We start from the raw sequence: 17787 nt of genomic DNA on the forward strand, positions 1-17787 counted from the left end.
AGGCTGCAGTGGCCGGGAGCAGCCACTGCACTCCAGTCTGGGCGACAGAGTGAGACTCCAACTCAAAAACAAAACAAAACAAAACAGAAAGGATGTCGGTGTAAAGCTGGAGGGTTCCAGGTAAGTCTGGAGTTTAATTACTAGAAAAGGATCAACATTAGTTCCTTAGTGTTGACAAACATATAGCATTGCTGTCCATCTCCATGACCCATACCAGGTGCATCTGTCTAACTACTATGCAAAACATCAGTGCCATGGGCCTCCTTCCAACTGTGGTCCTGCCTCTCCTCCCTGCAAAAAGGCAGTCGAGGGCCAGGGTCGCCTGCTCCCAGCCTACAGGATGTACATTCCTCCTTCCAAGGGCAGGACTCTCCTGGAAGGCCCGAGCCCTGTGCCTGCTTCTTCAGAGCAAAACTCCTTCCTGCAGCCAATGGCCAGAGGGCCTGGGAAGACCAGGAACTAGGACACAAATAGCCCCAGCCGGGCATCGAGTTCCCTGTTCCTGCTTATTCTCTGGCCTCCCAGATCCTGGCCCCTGCCCACCTATCTCGGGACACCTATGTGCGCCCTCCTCAGGTCTCTCATCTGTCTGTCCACGTGTCTAAGGCTATGATGTGCCGATCACCTACCGTGTGCCAGGCACAGCACTGTGTCCCAAATACAGCATCGCATTTGATTCTCCCAACTCTAAGGATGAGAACTGATGATATCACCATCCTCAGTGAAGAATCTGAGGTCTAGGAAGTTTGAATAACTTGCCCAAGGTCACCTGCAAGCCAGAGCTGATACACGAATCCATGGTCCATCTTAACCAATCCAAGGAGTCACGCAGTGCAAACTAACCACACAGGCTTGGAAATCAACAACCCTACATTCAAGTCTGGCTCTGCCACTTAACAACTGTGCAAGTCCAAGCCACTGTCCTCACTTCTCAGAACCTCGGTTTCTATAAAATGAAGCTATAATCAGACCTGGCTAACTTGGTAGAAGCCGCACAGACAGTGCTTGACCGAGGTTAATAAAAGTGAGTTTGTAGTTGTTCATGTTACTGAGCCCCATCCTGGGATAGCTGCCCACCCCTCCAGGCCCTGCCCTGTGCAGTTCACCCTGGCAGGACTCACAGACACAAGGGGCCAGCCAGAGGCTCCCTGCTACCCCCAGCGACCCACCTGAATCCCCTGTCGTCGACATAGCAGTGCGCCGCGGAGACCAGCCAGGTGGGGGAGATCAGTGAGGCTCCGCAGACATGGCCCTGGCCCTGCACATGCAGGCTCACCTGCCAGGGCCACTCGCCCTCCTCTGCATCCGTGCCCCCAACAACACGGGCCTGTCTGGTGAACGGCCGCAGCCCACAGTCTGCAGAAGGGCCAGACAACAGCATGTCAAGGTGGGGACACCCAACCCCAGGGGGCCTGCACCAGGTGCGGCAAGACGCCGTGGGGGAAGCCACCTCTTGGCGTGCACAGCACTGCTGGAGCAGATGCAGTGTGAAGGACCTCTCGGAACTCCTTCAAGCTTCCCTGACCTTCTGACTTCCACCTGGGGCCTCCCTTTCCCCACTCCTGAATCCAAACGCTCACATGCCCATCTATCCCACCCTACACAAATGCAGCGGGGAGCCTCCAGGGCCTGCTGGTCAGCTTAGATTTGATTTGGGTGTCATTTGCCTAGATTTCCTCACTGAATGCTGAAAGGCACAGCTCTCAGAGGGACAAGTGAATGGCTGACACGAAGTCATAGAATCGCTGCAACTGTGCTCAATGTATCTCATAGCCAGCTCTGAAACCCACAGAAGCTGCAAATTAAAGTAGAGGGTATGTGAGGGTAAGCCCTGTCTAGTGCTCAGGTAAGCAGGGCCTGCTCTTCTCCAGGCCTCCTCCCCTTGGTGGGTCTACAGGCAGGGGAGGCCAGCCCAGCACCACAGCCAGGATCCCCACCATGCCTCAGAGACACTGATGTCCTGGCTGCCCTGGGCCTTTCTCCATGACCAGAGTGAGCCCATGGGGCGGTGCCTTCACGCCAACTGGCAAAGCCATCCTTTCCTCCAGGAGATGCACCCTCATCTCCGGGCACAGAGCTGGGTGAGTGGGGTGCTGGCAGGATTGTCAACTCTGGGTATACCCTTTGGTGGGTACCTTGCACAAGGAACAACCATAGGCGGGGCCCTGCTCACCGCAGTTTTTCTCATCCGAGCCATCACTACAGTCCTTCTTCCCATCACACTCAGGGTTGCCCTTGCTCAAGCAGAGCCCATTGTGGCAGCGATAGGTGTGTTTGGTGCAAGTGACGGTGCTCACTGTTCAAGGAGGATATGGGTGGGAAGGGAATCAATTCCTCGGCAGCACCCACGTAGGAGCCAGGGTCGGCACCAGAAACCCCTGATGGTGTCTCATGATGCACGAGCCTTGGACCCCTCACCCAAACCCACCCCTCCACCCACCTACTGTCCTTCCAGCCTTGCTACAGGTTCTCTGCCTTCTGGAAGACTCTATCCGGCTGGCACCCTTTCCCTGCACACAACACACAGGTGGTTGTGCTTATTCAACTTCACACATGTGGCATGTGAGTGTGCTCATGGCTGCCCTGGGGGCTGCTCCACTAGGGGACTAGCTCCCCACTGGCTGCAGAAAGGCAGGCAGGACTGGGCCTCACCACTGTTGCAGGAAGCCTCATCGGACCCATCCCCACAGTTGTCCTTTCCGTCACACTGCTGGCTCTTCGGGAGGCACTTCCCATTGGAACACTTGAAGGTCTGGGCCGGACAACCTGGGGAAGTACAAGGACTTCACAACCCGTCCTGCCTGCCCGGCCAAGCCACGGCTGCAGGGGAGCCCAGGAGTGCCCTCCCACCCCAGCACTCACTGCACCCCAGCTCGTCGCTGTTGTCTCCGCAGTCGTTCACGCTGTCGCACACCCAGAAGAGAGGTTTGCAGAACTTATTCTTGCATGTGAACTGATGGGAGGCATTGCATCCTGGACCAGGGGACAGCGGGATCAGCTGAGCCTCAGTTGCCTCCCCAGGGAAGCCTGGGCCCTCAGGGGGCTGCCTGGGGATGACTTTCCCATCTGGAGAGTGGCCCAGAGCGGCCCTGCCCCACTAGTTGTGGAAGCTACCCTCAACCCTTCCGGACACTCCACTGTCTGCCCTGACAGAAGCCAAGATTTCCAGAGGGTAGAGGGAGGGGAGAGGGCCAGATATCTCTACACAGGGGTATGGGAACAATCTCCTAGCCCCCTCAGGCCTTCCTGCCCCATGGGCAAGCCAGCTAGAGCCTTAGGACCAAGCCAGGGAAGGCAGGATGGGGCCTGGGGCTTCCAGCCCTACTCACTGCAGTTGAGCTCATCACTGTAGTCGGTGCAGTCAGCCCAGCCATCACAACGCAGCTCATGCCGGATACATCGCCCAGTTTTGCATGTGAACTTCCCAGGACATGCTGCAGGGCACAGGCAGGCCTGAGGTCCATGGGGCCCATCCACCTCCCGCAGTTGACTCCCCCAGACCCAGTCACAGAGAGAAGCAGAGCAGACACTTGAGTCCAGGACAGGTGTCACCCAGGCCCACTGAGCTCTGGCAATGGGTTTCCTACACCAGTAGCCAATGTGGAGGAGGGCGGGCCAAACGACTAACCCGGGCAGGCCAGATCCCTCCCCACCACTGGTGACCAAAGCCCAAGAAGCTCCAGGCACATTAGAGAGAGGTTGGCTTGATTTGCAGGCCCTTCTACTGCCCTGTGTCCTGAGCCATCAGGTGTCTTTGAGGGACAGGCCCTACCTGTAACACAGGGCGGGCAACAGCAGCTCAACAAGTCAATGATGCATGTGTCTTATCCAAATGCAAAAAGGGGTCACACGTGATGGCTCACATCTGTAATTCTAGCACTTTGGAAGGCTGAAGCAGGAGGACTGCTTGAGCCCAGAAGTTCAAGACCAACCTGGGCAACATAGCAAGACCTCATCTCTACAAAAAAAAAAATGTTTTAATTTGCTTGGGGTGGTGGCGTGTGCTATCAGTCCCAGCTACTCAGGAGGCTCAGGTGGAAGGATTACCTGAGCCCAGAAGGTCAAGGCTGCGGTGAGCTGTGATTGTGCCACTGCACTCCAGCCTAGGTGACAGAGTAAAATCCCAACTCAAAAAAACAAAAATGTAAAATGGCAACGTGCATCTCCTTTACTCTAAGATATTTTCCACATTTCAGTGTTTCTGAAATCAGCAGGCATGTGACAACTGCTGTCATCAAGCAGATGACAAAGTTGTAAGGAGGCCATTGTCACTGCCTCTGAAGAGGTGTTAGATCAAACGTATTCAGTCATCCTCTTATATTTTTGGTGGCAAGCCACCCAGCTGAATTTTTGTTTATTTATTGTAAAAATAGAGACAAGGTCTCACTTTGTTGCCCAGGCTGGTCCCCAACTCCTGGTCTCAAGTGATCCTCTCACCTCAGCCTCCCAAAGCACTCAGATTACATGTGTGAGCCACCACACTCAGGCTTACTTTTAACTTAAATGTGAATTCCTGAACATAGTTAAAAATATCTTCCCAAAAGTTATTCTATGACGCAGGATTGAAATAAAAATCACTGTGTATGTGAACAAATTGCCGTTGCTGAAACACAGTCAACAACAGCATTTTCTAATACATCTCAAAATTATGCTACAAATCCTAAAGGTGCTAATAGGCCACGAAGACAAGCACAGATGATCAAAGTCATGATAATTCTGAACCCGAGGGACAGATGGCCCAGAGGAGCTCAGTAAAGGAGAGTCCTTGGGCTGCAGGTGCCTCCTGCTGGGACTGCAACCCTGAAGGGCATGGTGTACACCACCGTTTGCCGCTGGCTTGTTTTAATAAATTCACTAAAGGTAGCGTGTTTTCATCAAGAAGCTAGGAGGGTGATAATGCATCCCATATTCCCACTACCTCAGAATCAGAAAAGCACAATGCTAAGATAAAGAGTAGTCAAGGGCATCCCGGGCAGTCCCCTAGGCAGGCCCAATCTCCTAGCGACATTACTCACGGTCGCTGGAATCATAGGAGAGATATTCAGCTAGGAAGCCCGTGTCAGTGTAGGACTGATCCGAATGGAAACGAACTGTGATCCTGTTGTTGTTGCTGCTAACGACAAACTGGGACCTCTCTCCACAGTACCTGGAAGAGGCGCAAGGTGAGGGCCAGCTCGGGGGATCCCTCCCCACCCTCCCCCAGCACTCCTCCACTCCCTTGGGCTCACCGCTCCCCGTTGACCTCCACGTAGTCCTTGGGGCAGCTGCCCAGGGGCACGTTGGGCTCCAGCAGGTAGAAGAGTTTGAAGAGCACCTTCACATTCTGATTGTTGGGCACCTGGAAAGAGAGAGATAATGCTGGGACCCTGCAACTTCTTTCCCTTTTTCTTGAACCCCAGGGTGTCACATGGGAGCAGCACGGAGCAGAGAGACACCATTCCATTACGAAGGAAGGTGGAAAGCTCTCTGTTTTTGAAGAAAAAAAAGAGACCGCTCTCTGACAGGGATGGTGAGGGCACCTGTGGGCACGACTGTATTGTTCTGCCATCATTAACGACTGTCTTCTTGAGTTTCACATACGCTCTCTGATTCCATCCTGAAAGCACCTCTAAGACCCAGGCACTATCGCCCTCACTTGACCTGGGAGCAGACTGAGGCACAGACAGGCTCAGTGATTGCCAAGGTCCCTCAGCCACTGGTCAAGGAGCTGGCATCTGAGTGTGGGTCTGTGTGACCCTGCAACGGGAGAGCTTACCCGCTCCAGGGCTCCAGACACAAAGCCAATCTGGGGTGGCTAAGGGAGCACATCTTCCCTTTCTTCTGACCTTCCTCATTTGACATCCTAGAGTATGGCCTCCCTTCTCCCTCTCTCTCCCTCCCTCCTTTCCTCTCTCCCTCTCCTTCCCTCTTCCTCTCCTTTTCCCTCTCCCTCTCTCTCCCTTCCTCTCTCTCTCACTCCTTCTTTCTTCCCCTCCCCCTCTCCCTACCTCTCTCTCTCGCCCCCTCCTCTTTCTCCCCACCATGCACACACACCTCACAGCTCCTACCTGGATGTGCCACATGCAGTCAATGTTGGGTGGGTAGTGGCCCGGGTAGTAGGGACTGCTAAATGTCCCCTGGGCTCCCTGTAAGTTGCCTCCACAGCCTGAGAGAAAAAGGCGAGAGAAAGAGTATGAGAACTGAGCACCTGCTGGCCAGGCAGGCAGGCAGGTGAAGGCCCCTCGAACTGAGGTCTCGAGCTGCCTTCTGAGTCCCTGGACACTGTGCAGAAGGTGTTGAGAAGCTTTAAGGGTGGCTCCTGACCTAGTGCTCAAAATGCCCTTTGGTTCAAGCTCCATCCTTCTGTTGCTGACTTGGGTCAGTCTACCAGCCACAGTGTCTAACCTGTGGCCTCCCAAGCTCAGGTCATCCTCTAAGGCCTGTCCCCTTCCCTGTGGCCTGCAGACAGCACCATCCTGCCCTGCCCTGCCTTACTGCTCATCTTAGGCAGCTGGAAGAAGGTGGCCTCAAAGCCGGGATGTCGCCGCTCAGTGTTGGTTATCAGCGTGATGAGGAAGACGTTCTGGGAGGAGAGGAAGGTCAGGTTGTAGGAGGGAGGGTAAGTGCCACACAGCCTGTGGGGGCAGAGGGCGGGGTGTTAGAGAGAACACAGAACCAAGCTTCTCACACACCTGGCCAGGGTGCCTAGCAGAGCCCCTAGGACCTCATTCCTAACCCTGGTCCAGTCCACAAAAGGCCCAGGGTGGAATCAAAGACACTCAGGCAAGTCCCTCCCACACAATCACTAATATGAGCAAGGATTTATTGACAAGACTGTTCATCTTTGTTTAAACCAGCAAAGTCCTAGAAACAATGAATGCCTACTGACAGAGGATGTATAAAATAGACTATTGGCTTAATAATAACAGTAGTAGTATCGATAACATTTAATAACATTAAAAAGAGGCCTGGCACAGTTCTCAGTGCTCTTATTTCTATGAATCCTAAAGTTCATAACAACTCTAGGAAGTAGAAATTATTATCCCTACCTTACAGATAAGGAAACTGAGGCACAGAGAGGTTCAGTAACTTGCCCAAGATCCCACAGTTAATAAATGTCAGGGCTGGCATTTACACTCAGGCATTCAGGCTCCAGAGTCTACACTGCTAACAACAGTGTCATCATGTATCACCTGCTTCTAAACAATGCGATGTTATGCAGTCATTAAAAACCATGCTCAGCGCCTTGGGTGGCTGAGGTGAGTGGATTGCCTGAGCCCGTGGGTTCAAGACCCGCCTGGGCAACTTGGCAAGACCTTATCTCTACAATAAATCAAAAAATTAGCCAGGCATGGTAGCGCGTGCCTATACTTCCAGCTACTTGTAAGGCTGAGGCAGAAGGATCGCTGGAGCCCAGCAGGTGGAGGCTGTGGTGGCTGGGAGCGTGCCACTGTACTCCAGTCTGGGCGACAGAGTGAGACTCCAACTCAAAAAAAAGAAAAGAAAAGAAAACCATGCTCAGAGACAGGGTGACTGATTTGGAAAGATTATCATAATATTCTGAAAGATCATCAGAATATAAAATTTTATCATAATGAAATTCTTTTCATTTTCAAAAAGCATCCCTGGTAGCCTAGCAGTTAGAATAAAAAGAAAATTAAAAAAACAAAGGCAGGTAACAAAACTGAATGTACCAGTACAACCAATTCCTAAACACGCACACAGTAAAAACGTCTGGGAGAATTTACATCACTAAGTTAACAGTTTTAGGTTGGGTGTGGTAGCATGCCTGGCCCAGCTACTTGGAAGACTGAGGCAGAAGAATCGCGTAAGCACAGCAGGTCAAGGCTGCGGTGGCCATGAACATGCCACTGCACTCCAGCATGGGCAACAGAGTGAGACTCTGATTCAAAAAAAAAAAATTAACAGTGTTTATGTCTACACAGTAAGATAATGAGTGACTCTTGTCCCTCTTTTGCTTGCTGACTTCCACTTTTTCCTCTTGGGACCATGTATTTCTTTGTTGTACGATTAATAAATTAGAGAGATGAAAAATAAGTCCTGGCTGCTAAGCTGTAGCAGCAGATGGCTCTAGCTTGTTTGGGAGCTGAATTTTAGCCCATTATTAATCACAAAATGTCTGCCCTCCGATTTGCACAGACAGTAACAGGAGGCTCTAACCCACTGAGGCTGGGAGAGGTAGTCAACCCCCAGCGACAGCACTCTGGGCGGTGTGCTTCCTCCTGATTTGGTGCATTCAGCCGGTGTTTTTAGTCATGACTTTTCATTTACTGTATTTTGACATCTGGGGCCTGGCTGACCCTGGAGGGATGCCCCTCCCAGGGCTAGCCAAGGCTTAGAGATAGCAAAGGACTCACTTGCAAGTGAACCTTTCACATATAAACCAACCACCCAGCCCCACTCCCCAAATCAAGATCTCACACTCAGGGGCACTATTGCTTGCCTGAATCACCCAAGGGTCAGGTACCAGACAACCAGGGACAGATGCCCCTACACTCCAGAGCCCAATTATTCACGTGAGCCAGTCCTGTTCACCTGCCTTGTCTTGACTTCCCTGTGTAAACCACAAAAGACTCCTGCCCATATGTCCCCACCCTTGCTGCCTCTGGACAAATCCTGGTGCTTCCCTGGCTGGCCCTACACACTTTGCCATGCCATGCTCCTCCTCTCAGGATCTGTGACAAACTCTCTTTTCAATGGCAGTCATCTCCTGACCTGTTGGCCTTACTATACCTGAATTAGAAAACCTACAGTTTATGATTGTGGGCTGCACCTTCCATCTGGTAATGTAGGGAAGCACACCTGCTCAGGCTGGATGTGGCATCTAGGGACCAGTGGGCCTTTGTCTCCCTTGCCAAAACTGGGAAAATCAACCCAGACACTCTGCTAGAGCTCATGCTGAAGGTCACTCCACACCTGTCCTCCACTGCCAGGAAGTTTAGCAGTAGCCTGTGGTCATGAGTCATAAACTGTCCCAAACCTCCACTGCAATTTGTTCAGGAGACCAGCCCCTACAGGAACAGCCACCAAGTTCCCACAGCCCCACCCCATTCTCCAGGATACTTACTGCACTAGGGCATGGGGCTCCATGGGGCTCAAGGTATCATACACCGTCACCAGGTCACTGCCACGTTCATCACAGGATGCAACGTCAAAGCTGCGGAAGGTGAGGCTCAGCACTGAGTCTGCATCCCCCCGCAGAGCCCACTGGCAGCGAGCGCGAGCTGGGTAGGGGCTGTCAGGGAAGCCAGGTGTAGTGAAGCGAGTCAGCTCCCTACCACGGGCATGCAGTGCAAAGCTGCAGCTGTCTGTGCAGGAGACAAGAAGGAGGGCGCTGGGGTGAGAACAAGACAGAACTGAAGGGGCAGCCAACAGACAAAAAGGAGGGCATGGGGGTGAGAACAGGACAGAACTGCAGGGGCAGCCAAGAGACCCAGTAGGGGCACACCCTAGACATGTCCACTCCAAGATGTCCCAGGCTACCCTGAATCTGAGGACACCATGAAGGGTGCCTCTCAGAAGGGCCTGGAAGAGCCAGAGGGATGTACTGGCCATTGGCATGGTCTGACTTCTGGGGACCCCCGGGCTCAGTGGTATCTGGCTATACTCCCCTTCTTTTCCACCCAGAGGAAGGGGGCATGATACTTACTGTCCTGAGTCCTCTGTACCGTTCTGGGGTCAGTGGCTGAAGACCAAGAGGAAGAACAAGGTAGTTACCGAGTCTGTCTACTTCCTTAATCCTGCTTTCTTATTATGGTAAGGGAGGGGCCAGCCGGCAAGCTATCTTCTCTAGGGGTACTGGGCTCAGGAATGTTGGTTCCCCGCAATAGTCCAGAGCCCAGCCATGCTTCCCTGAAGTCACATGCCCACCCCGGGCCCACCCAGGACTCACGGAAGGCCACCACCGAGGTCAGCACGAAGGAGTGCAGGGCCCGCGCACGTGGTGGCAGCGTGACCACGCGTTCCTCTGCCATGGCACGTTCAGCCTCCTCCACCAGGTGCTGCGGGAGGCTGAACTCTGACCAATAGTAGGCAATGACGCTGCCCTCGCTGTGGAGAGAGCAGTGAGCCTGAGACGTGGGGCTCCGGTGACCGCTTTCCCCACACTCTCTCAGGCTGACCTGAGCAGGTGGGCAGCCAGGCTGGCCCTTGGGGGCTCCGCAGGGACTCCTGTCCACAGAGGCCCCACCACAGACTCTCTGTTGTGAGCACCCACCTTCCCACTCCCAGAGCCAGAGATCGTGCCCATCTGCTCTTAGCCTCATCCCCGACCTGAGGCATCTTGGGGCCAGTTCAGGTTTAGGGGTGAATGAGGAAATAAATGTGATTGGCATTTGACCACTAACTTGGGCACAGCAAGTATCACCTTCCTGAGTCTGGGTTCTGATCTGGGAGAGGGGACGGAAATGACACGTGCCACAGCACCACAAGGATTCAACTGAACAAGCACACTAAAAAGTACTTTGTGAATAAAGTCTTTTGAAAAAGTGTTTGAAAAAACTGCCCAAGCACAGAAAACGTTTCCTGAGCACCCTGAAACCCAAACTTGGAAAAGTAAAAAATATCACAGCCACTACTGGCACTGTGCCAAGCTCTCCATAGGCCTGTGTTCACTTCGTCCTAGCAACACAGCGATGGTCACCCCAGCCTCAGGGACAGAAGAGTCAAGCCGTTGAGTGACTTGTAGACAGGACAGAAAAAGGACCCGCCTTGGTTTTCCAAGCCTGGAGCTCCAGCCTCATCCCCCACACAGCACACCCCGATCCCACTCCCAGACAGGCTGCAGACCAGCCCACCAAGCCGTCTCCCTCACCCACCTGAAGGCAGTCACAGCAGACTCCTTGTGGTAGGGACCCAGGGTGGGGACCCCGCTGTACAGCAGCTTCAGCTGAGGAAGGAGACAAGGCTCACATCAGGTCAAAGAGTGGCTATGACTCCTGCCCTAAGCCCAGGCCACTCCCTTCCTTCCTTGGTCTGGGGCCTCTTCCCAAGCCAGCCCCCGTCCCAGGGCCTGGGAGCGAAGGGGATGTGTGCCCTTTCTGCTCAGTGGGCTAGGGTTGCCAGAATAGACGGCAGGGCAGGGCTCCCACCCAGGGCAGGACTTACCGCTTCCTTCACCTTGTTGGCCAGGCTTATAAACTCAGTGGAGTTGGAATCCTCATAGGCATCCAGAAAGTTCTCATTTGTGATCCTCAGGTAGCCATTGAAGATCTTTTGGACCCGCATGTTCTGGTCTGTGTGGGACCAGGAGGAGTGCGGTCAGAAGAGGTAGCCCCAGCCCCACCTGTCCCCCACCATCCACAGCTACACCCAGCTTCCTGGGGAAGTAAAGGCAGGGAGGGGCCAGCAGGCAGCCCTGACCACTCCCCATCAGGATTCAAAAGAAGCCATGAGACACTCCTGTTCACAGTTGGTGGCCCCTGGGTCTGTCCGCTGAGGGAAAAGGGACAACCACCCCACATCGCCCTCCCTGGAGCCAGTCCCAGTTTCACTCACACTGGAAGTGCCACACTAGGAAGCCGACCGCGAGTGACACCAATAGGATACCGGTCAGCACAGCCACCAGCACCACCCAGCGCTTCGGGCCACGCTTCTCCACCTTCTTGGTATTATTGACTGGCAAGAACTCCACACCTTCCTCGAAGCCATTCATGCCCTGCACAGAGAAAGGCATCGTGACTCAGATATGCTCACCTCATGCCTCCCAACCCTGCTCAGGGAAGGACGTCTACACTTTGCAAGGTCTAGCTTGAAGAGAGGAGCAAGGGCGGAATGAGGACAGGGCTTCTTGCACAGGCAGGTCCCATTGGGCCAGGTCACACAACCTGCACTCTGCACTCTGACCCCATGGAGACGATGAGCCTTCTGGACATGCAGCCTGATGTCTGCACAGGTGACAACTGCTTAGGACTGTTAGTTTAAGTGAAATGAAGGGTCATCCAAACGCAGTCTTTAAGGTCTCCCCTCAGGGGAACCATATTTAACACAGATACATGCCCAGGAGCAGGGAGAGTGACCCCAGCACAGAACATGGCACTCGTGGTGCCCCGTGTAGATTTCCAGGGGCAGCTTCCTCCTCCAGCACCACAGCCTCGGCCAGATGCAGTCCCCACCATCACCTGGGCCAGGAGTACATGGCCAGAGTGTCAACTGCACATCCAGCCCAGAGATCCCACCCTGCCAATGTTTAACCAGCATAAGGGCAGTAAACTGAGGCAGCTCTGAAGTTCCGTCGTGGAACAAACTGCTCTGGGTTTGATCTTAGATGTCTCCATCTCAGGACCTCCAGACGTGGTGAGAGGACCAGGTCTCTGCGAGAATCCTCACCCATGCTTGAGACCCAAGACAGTGAGAGGCAAACAAACAGAACTTCTGACAAACAGGAGGGTATCTTCCCTGGGATCTTCCCTGCTGTCTCTTTTCAGGATGAGGGGACCTGAATACAGAGGGGGCAGACAGGGTGTCGGCTGGCCCAATGACAGATAGGCGAACGTTTCTGCCCACAGCACACTCCATCTGCTCACCCTGAAACCTGAAGAGGTATTGTGACCTTGTGCAGTAGCGCTGGAGGATTAACTACCTCAAACCCATTCCACAGGGCTTACCATGAAAGCAACAGCCACCACCCAGACCCACCAGGGTTGCCACTTTTAACAGTTTCCTGGTGTAGTTCTTCCGGTGGCTACCTCATAGCTCTAGAGTATGTTCTTGAGCTGACAGTTCTTGACATGTCACATTTACACATTAGCTATTAACTGACTGCTATGAAACATTCTCCCTACTGCAGCCACACTGAGATACTTGTGTCTCCAATTTTAGTTCTTTAATGGACTACATCTGTGACTATCTAATATCACACACAGCAACACACCCTAGAGACAACCACTTAAAATGCTTTCCAGTTGCTTGTTCTGAACTGTGCCTCCATATTACTAAATAATATGCCAATAACACTAACTCTTGATTCAGCTACTGAAAATATCAATTGACTTCCTGTTATGATCATGTGAATGTTAATCTCCTTCCTTCCCATTCTCCCAATAGTTATAAGATTAAAGTTTTAATTATTTTAAAATTTTTTTTGAATTAGGGTATCACTCTGTCACCCAAGCAGCAGTCCAGTGGCACGTTCATAGCTCATTGCTGCCTCAACCTCCTAAGTTCAGGTGAGTCTTCTGCCTCCAAATAGCTAGGACTACAGGCATGCACTACCACACCTGGCTAATTTTTTTGATTTTTTTTTGTGAAGACAAGGTCTTGCTATGTTGCCTAGGCTGGTCTTGAACTCCTGGGCTCAAGCAATCTTGCCTTGGCTGGGATTACAGGTATGAGCCACTATAAGACTAAGGATCCAGCTATAAGACTAAGGTTTTTATTTTTATTTTTTTGATTTGGAGTCTCACTTTGTCGCCCAGACTGGAGTGCAGTGGCTGCTCCCGGCCACTGCAGCCTCGACCCACTGGGCGCTGGCGATCCTTCCGCCCCAGCCTTCCAAGTAGCTGGAATTACAGGCACACGTTACCATGCCTGGCTGATTTTTTGATTTATTGTAGAGATGAGGTCTCGCCAAGTTGCCCAGGCGGGTCTCGAACCCGCGGGCTCAGGCAATCCACTTACCTCAGCCTCTCAAAGCGTGGGATTACAGGCTGAACCACCGAGCCCCGCTAAGACTAAGGTTTTTAAAAGTATATTCTACTCTATGGTTTCATTATCTTTATTATCAGACTGTGAAAATAATGTTCACTATTATGTTTCCTTTCCTGTACAATTTATTTGTTTTTCCTGCTGCAAATTTTCACTTACTTGGGTTTTTTTTTTAAACATACACCCAAATCTTTACATACAATCTAAGAGCACTGTAGCACTGTTCTCAATCTTCTACATATAAAATAATTTATTTCATGTTCTTCCTGGGGGACTCCCTCCCAGAGCCCTTTGTCCTTTCTCAGAGCAGTTGTCAGGAACCTCCTTCATCATTGCCCTGGGGATATTCTTTTTTTTTTTTTTGAGTTGGAGTCTCACTCTGTCACCCAGATTGGAGTGCAGTGGCCGCTCCCGGCCACCGCAGCCTCGACCTGCTGGGCTGTGGCGATCCTTCCGCCTCAGCCTTCCAAGTAGCTGGAACTACAGGCGTGTGCTACCATGCCCAGCTCATTTTTGATTTATTGTAGAGATGAGGTCTTGCCTAGTTGCCCAGACGGATCTTGAACCCCCGGGCTCAGGCAATCCACTCACCTTGGCCTCCCAAAGTGCTGGGATTACAGGCTGAGCCACCCAGCCCGGCCCCTGGGGATTTTCTTAATCTCCTTCTGTGTTAAAACTCCTATTTCTTAGATTCCATGTCTTTATCTCTCTTGATTTACTTCATTTTGGTGGAACACATAATTTTTTTTTCTGATTAAAAAGACTGTGAAAAATTGGATATGTATATTATTAGTAAGTTCCCGAGAAAGACTTTTTTTGATACTTCGCACATTTCTGAAAATACCTTAATTTTACACTCATTCATAGATAGTTTGGTTGGGTATAGAACTACAGGTGTAAAATAATTTTTACTTAGAATTTTGAGGGTTCCATTGTTTTTTAACTTTTTTTTTCGCTTTCTGAAAGTCTTGAGGATGTGTTTAAACCAAGTCTTTTTTTTTTTTTTTAGTGACAAGGTCTCACTCTGTTGCCCAGGTTAGAGTGCAGTAGTGTGGTCATAGCTCATTATCACCTCAAAATCTGGGATCAAGCAATCCTCCCACTCCAGCCTCCTGAGTAGTTGGACTACAGGCACGTACCACCATGCCTGGATTATTTTATTTTATTTTTTGTAGAGAACAGGGTCTCACTATGTTGCCCAAGGCTGGTCTTGAACTCCTGACTTCAAGGTATCTTCCCACCTCAGCCTTTCAAGGTGCTGGATTTTCAGATGTGAGCCACCATTCATGGCTTGAATTGGGTCTTTAAATTTCATTATGCTGAGCTTTCCACATGCTCTCTGAACTTGGAAATGTAAATCTTTCAGCCTGGTAGCTTTCTTGTCTTATTTTTTAGATTATGACCACCCTACCTTTCTTCAATCCCTAGTATATTTATCCTTCATTTCCCTTTTCTCTGTGTTATCCATCTCATTATTTTTAAATTTCCTATTGAGTTTTTCAATTTTGCTATCAAGTTTTTTTTGTTTTTTTTTTGAGTTGGAATCTCACTCTGTCGCCCAGACTGGAGTGCAGTGGCATGCTCCTGGCCACCTCAGCCTCGACCTGCTGGGCTCTGGCGATCCTTCTGCCTCAGCCTTCCAAGTAGCTGGAACTATAGGCACGTGCTACCACACCCGGTTAATTTTTTTTGATTTATTGTAGAGATGAGGTCTTACCAAGTTGCCCAGGCAGATCTCGAACCCACGAGCTCAGGCAATTCATTCACCTCGGCCTCCCAAGGCACGGGATTACAGGCTGAGCCACTGAGCCCGGCCTGCTATCAAGTTTTTAATTCCTTTTTTTTTTTTTTTGAGTCAGAGTCTAACTTTGCCCCAGGCAGGAGGTCTAGAGTGGAGTGGCACACTCATGGCCACCACAGCCTCTACCTGCTGGGTTCAGGAGATCCTTCTGCTTCAGCCTTCCAAGTAGCTGGAACTACAGACATGCACCACCACACCCAGCTAATTTTATGATTTATTGTAGAGATGAGGTTTTGCCTTGTTGCTCAGGCTGGTCTCGAACCCCTGAGCTCAGGCAATCCTCTTGCCTCCACCTCCCAAAGTACTGGGATTACAGGCGTGAGTTACTGAGTCTGGTTAGAATTTTAATTTCGAAGAGTTTTCTTGTTTTCTGAATTTTCCTCTTTTATGGGATCTTGTGTTTGTCATTCTTATATTTCTTATATTTGAGGGCCTTTTCTCTGCTTTTGACTTTCTCTTCCATGTTGAAGGTTCCCCTCAAAAGCCCAGGTGTCCTTGGGGGGTTGTTTGTATTTAGGAATAAACCCCTAAAGGCTGTTGGGAAGCTCTATGTGCATGGCTTGCCACAAGTGGCTTCCCTGTAGGGCACAAGTAAATGGGTAACCAGATTATTTATCTGAGCATTTCCAACTGTTAGGCTTTGTAGATCTTTCTGTGGAAGGTTTCGTTGCTCCAGAGAATAACTTTCTAATCTGGCTAAAGTGATTTAAACCCAGCCACTAGCATTCAGGAATATTTGGGAAAACAGACTAATTTTCCTTGTTTTTACCCCTCAGTACAGCCTTCCTCTATCCTGATGACCTCAAGATCACATATTTTCTGATTCAATATCTCCAGATTATTCTTCCCATCCCCTATGGATGTCTGGAGGTTGAACTGTCCTTTTGATTGGGGAAGAGGTAGAGATTTGAGGATTTTTAACAATACCCTTTCTTGTCTCACCTGTTTTCCATAATACTTGAGCTTAATTCCTGAGCCTGGCAGAGAAAAGGACATTACCAAAGAAATACCAAAAGGATGTTTCCAAAACTGAAGGGAAGCATAAATCTTCAAACTCAAAATACTCACTGAATGGTGAGAAAGATAAATGAAAAAGTATGCTTAACTAGTTAGACTGTATCATGACAAAATTTCAGAACATCAGACCAGGTATAGTGGCTCACACCTGTAATCCCAGCTCTCTGGGAGACTGAGGTGGGAAGATTGGTTGAGTCCAGGAATTCAAGACTAGCTTTGAGCAACATAGCGAGACCTTGTCTCTACAAAAACTTGAAAAATTTTTTGTAGTCCTAGCTATTTAGGAGGCTGAGAAAGAAGAATCACCTGAGTCCATGAAGTAGTCAAGGCTGTGGTGAGCCGTGATCATGCCACTGTCCTCGGGCCTGGGAGACAGAGTGAGATCCTGACTCAAAATTCACGGGGCACCGTGGCTCATACCTGTAATCCCAACACTTTGAGAGGCAGAGATGAAAGGATTACCTGAGCTCAGGGGTTTGAGACCAGCCTGAGAAACTTGGTAAGACCTTGTCTCTACAATAAATCAAAATATTAGCTGGGTGCGGTGGTGCATGCCTGTAGTTCTAGCTACTTGGAAGGTTGAGGTGGAAGGTTTGCTGAAGCCCAGCAGGTCAAGGCTGTGGTAGCCGTGAACATGCTACTGCATTCCAGCCTGGGAGAAAAAATGAGACTCCAAATCAGAAAAAAAAAAGAAATTTCAGAACATCAAGGATCAAGAATAGATCCCCTATACCTCCATGTGCCTTCTCGCCTGTATTTTACATTTCTTTTTCATCTGGTTCTATTTTGGGAATTTTTAAAAACTTCTTCAACTCTGCTATTGAAATTTTAAAATAGATTCACTGAGGTATCACGGACATCAAATGAACTATACATATTTAAAGTGTACAATTTTTGGCATCTAGATACACCCCTGGGGCCATCTCCACAATCAAGATAATGCACATATCCATCACCTTCAAATGCTTCCTCCTGGCCTCGCCCACCTGTTTCTCCCTGATTCCCTTTCCTGTTCCCAAGCAACCACTTATCTGCTCCCTGTCACTAAAGATTAGTCTGCTTTTTTCAGAACATTATGTAAATGCCATTATTTTGAGACTCATCCAAGTTACTAATGTATCAGTAGTGCACGCCTTCCTGCTGTTGAGTAGTATCCCATTGTGTAGATGTAACAATCTGTTTACCCTTCACCTGTTGATGGACATTCGGGCTATTTCTAATTTTGGGCTATTACAAATAAAGCTGCTATAAACACTCCTGTATGAGCCTTTGTATTGGCATTTAAGCAATGAACAACTGGAAATTAAAACTTAAAAATTACCGTG

The 17787-nt window shown here is 50.3% G+C and overlaps 1 protein-coding gene across 1 annotated transcript in view; it reads right to left on the minus strand.

Moving 5' to 3' along the window:
• The window catches only part of ST14 (suppression of tumorigenicity 14), a 42828-nt gene that overhangs the window by 9176 nt on the left and 15865 nt on the right, over positions 1–17787 (minus strand). The window contains exons 2-16 of the mRNA XM_008057888.2: positions 11497–11656; positions 11107–11234; positions 10818–10888; positions 9893–10050; positions 9650–9685; positions 9068–9308; positions 6475–6614; positions 6048–6145; positions 5229–5338; positions 5016–5146; positions 3330–3434; positions 2863–2973; positions 2653–2766; positions 2174–2296; positions 1170–1356 (exon numbers count right to left, since the gene is read on the minus strand). Of these exons, the coding sequence (XP_008056079.1) occupies positions 1170–1356; positions 2174–2296; positions 2653–2766; positions 2863–2973; positions 3330–3434; positions 5016–5146; positions 5229–5338; positions 6048–6145; positions 6475–6614; positions 9068–9308; positions 9650–9685; positions 9893–10050; positions 10818–10888; positions 11107–11234; positions 11497–11656 (1913 nt within the window). The remainder of the gene's footprint in view (positions 1–1169; positions 1357–2173; positions 2297–2652; positions 2767–2862; positions 2974–3329; positions 3435–5015; positions 5147–5228; positions 5339–6047; positions 6146–6474; positions 6615–9067; positions 9309–9649; positions 9686–9892; positions 10051–10817; positions 10889–11106; positions 11235–11496; positions 11657–17787) is intronic.

Source organism: Carlito syrichta, unplaced genomic scaffold, assembly GCF_000164805.1.
Source record: "Carlito syrichta isolate Samal-C Ts95f unplaced genomic scaffold, Tarsius_syrichta-2.0.1 Scaffold303153, whole genome shotgun sequence".
NCBI classification, from domain to species: domain Eukaryota; kingdom Metazoa; phylum Chordata; class Mammalia; order Primates; family Tarsiidae; genus Carlito; species Carlito syrichta.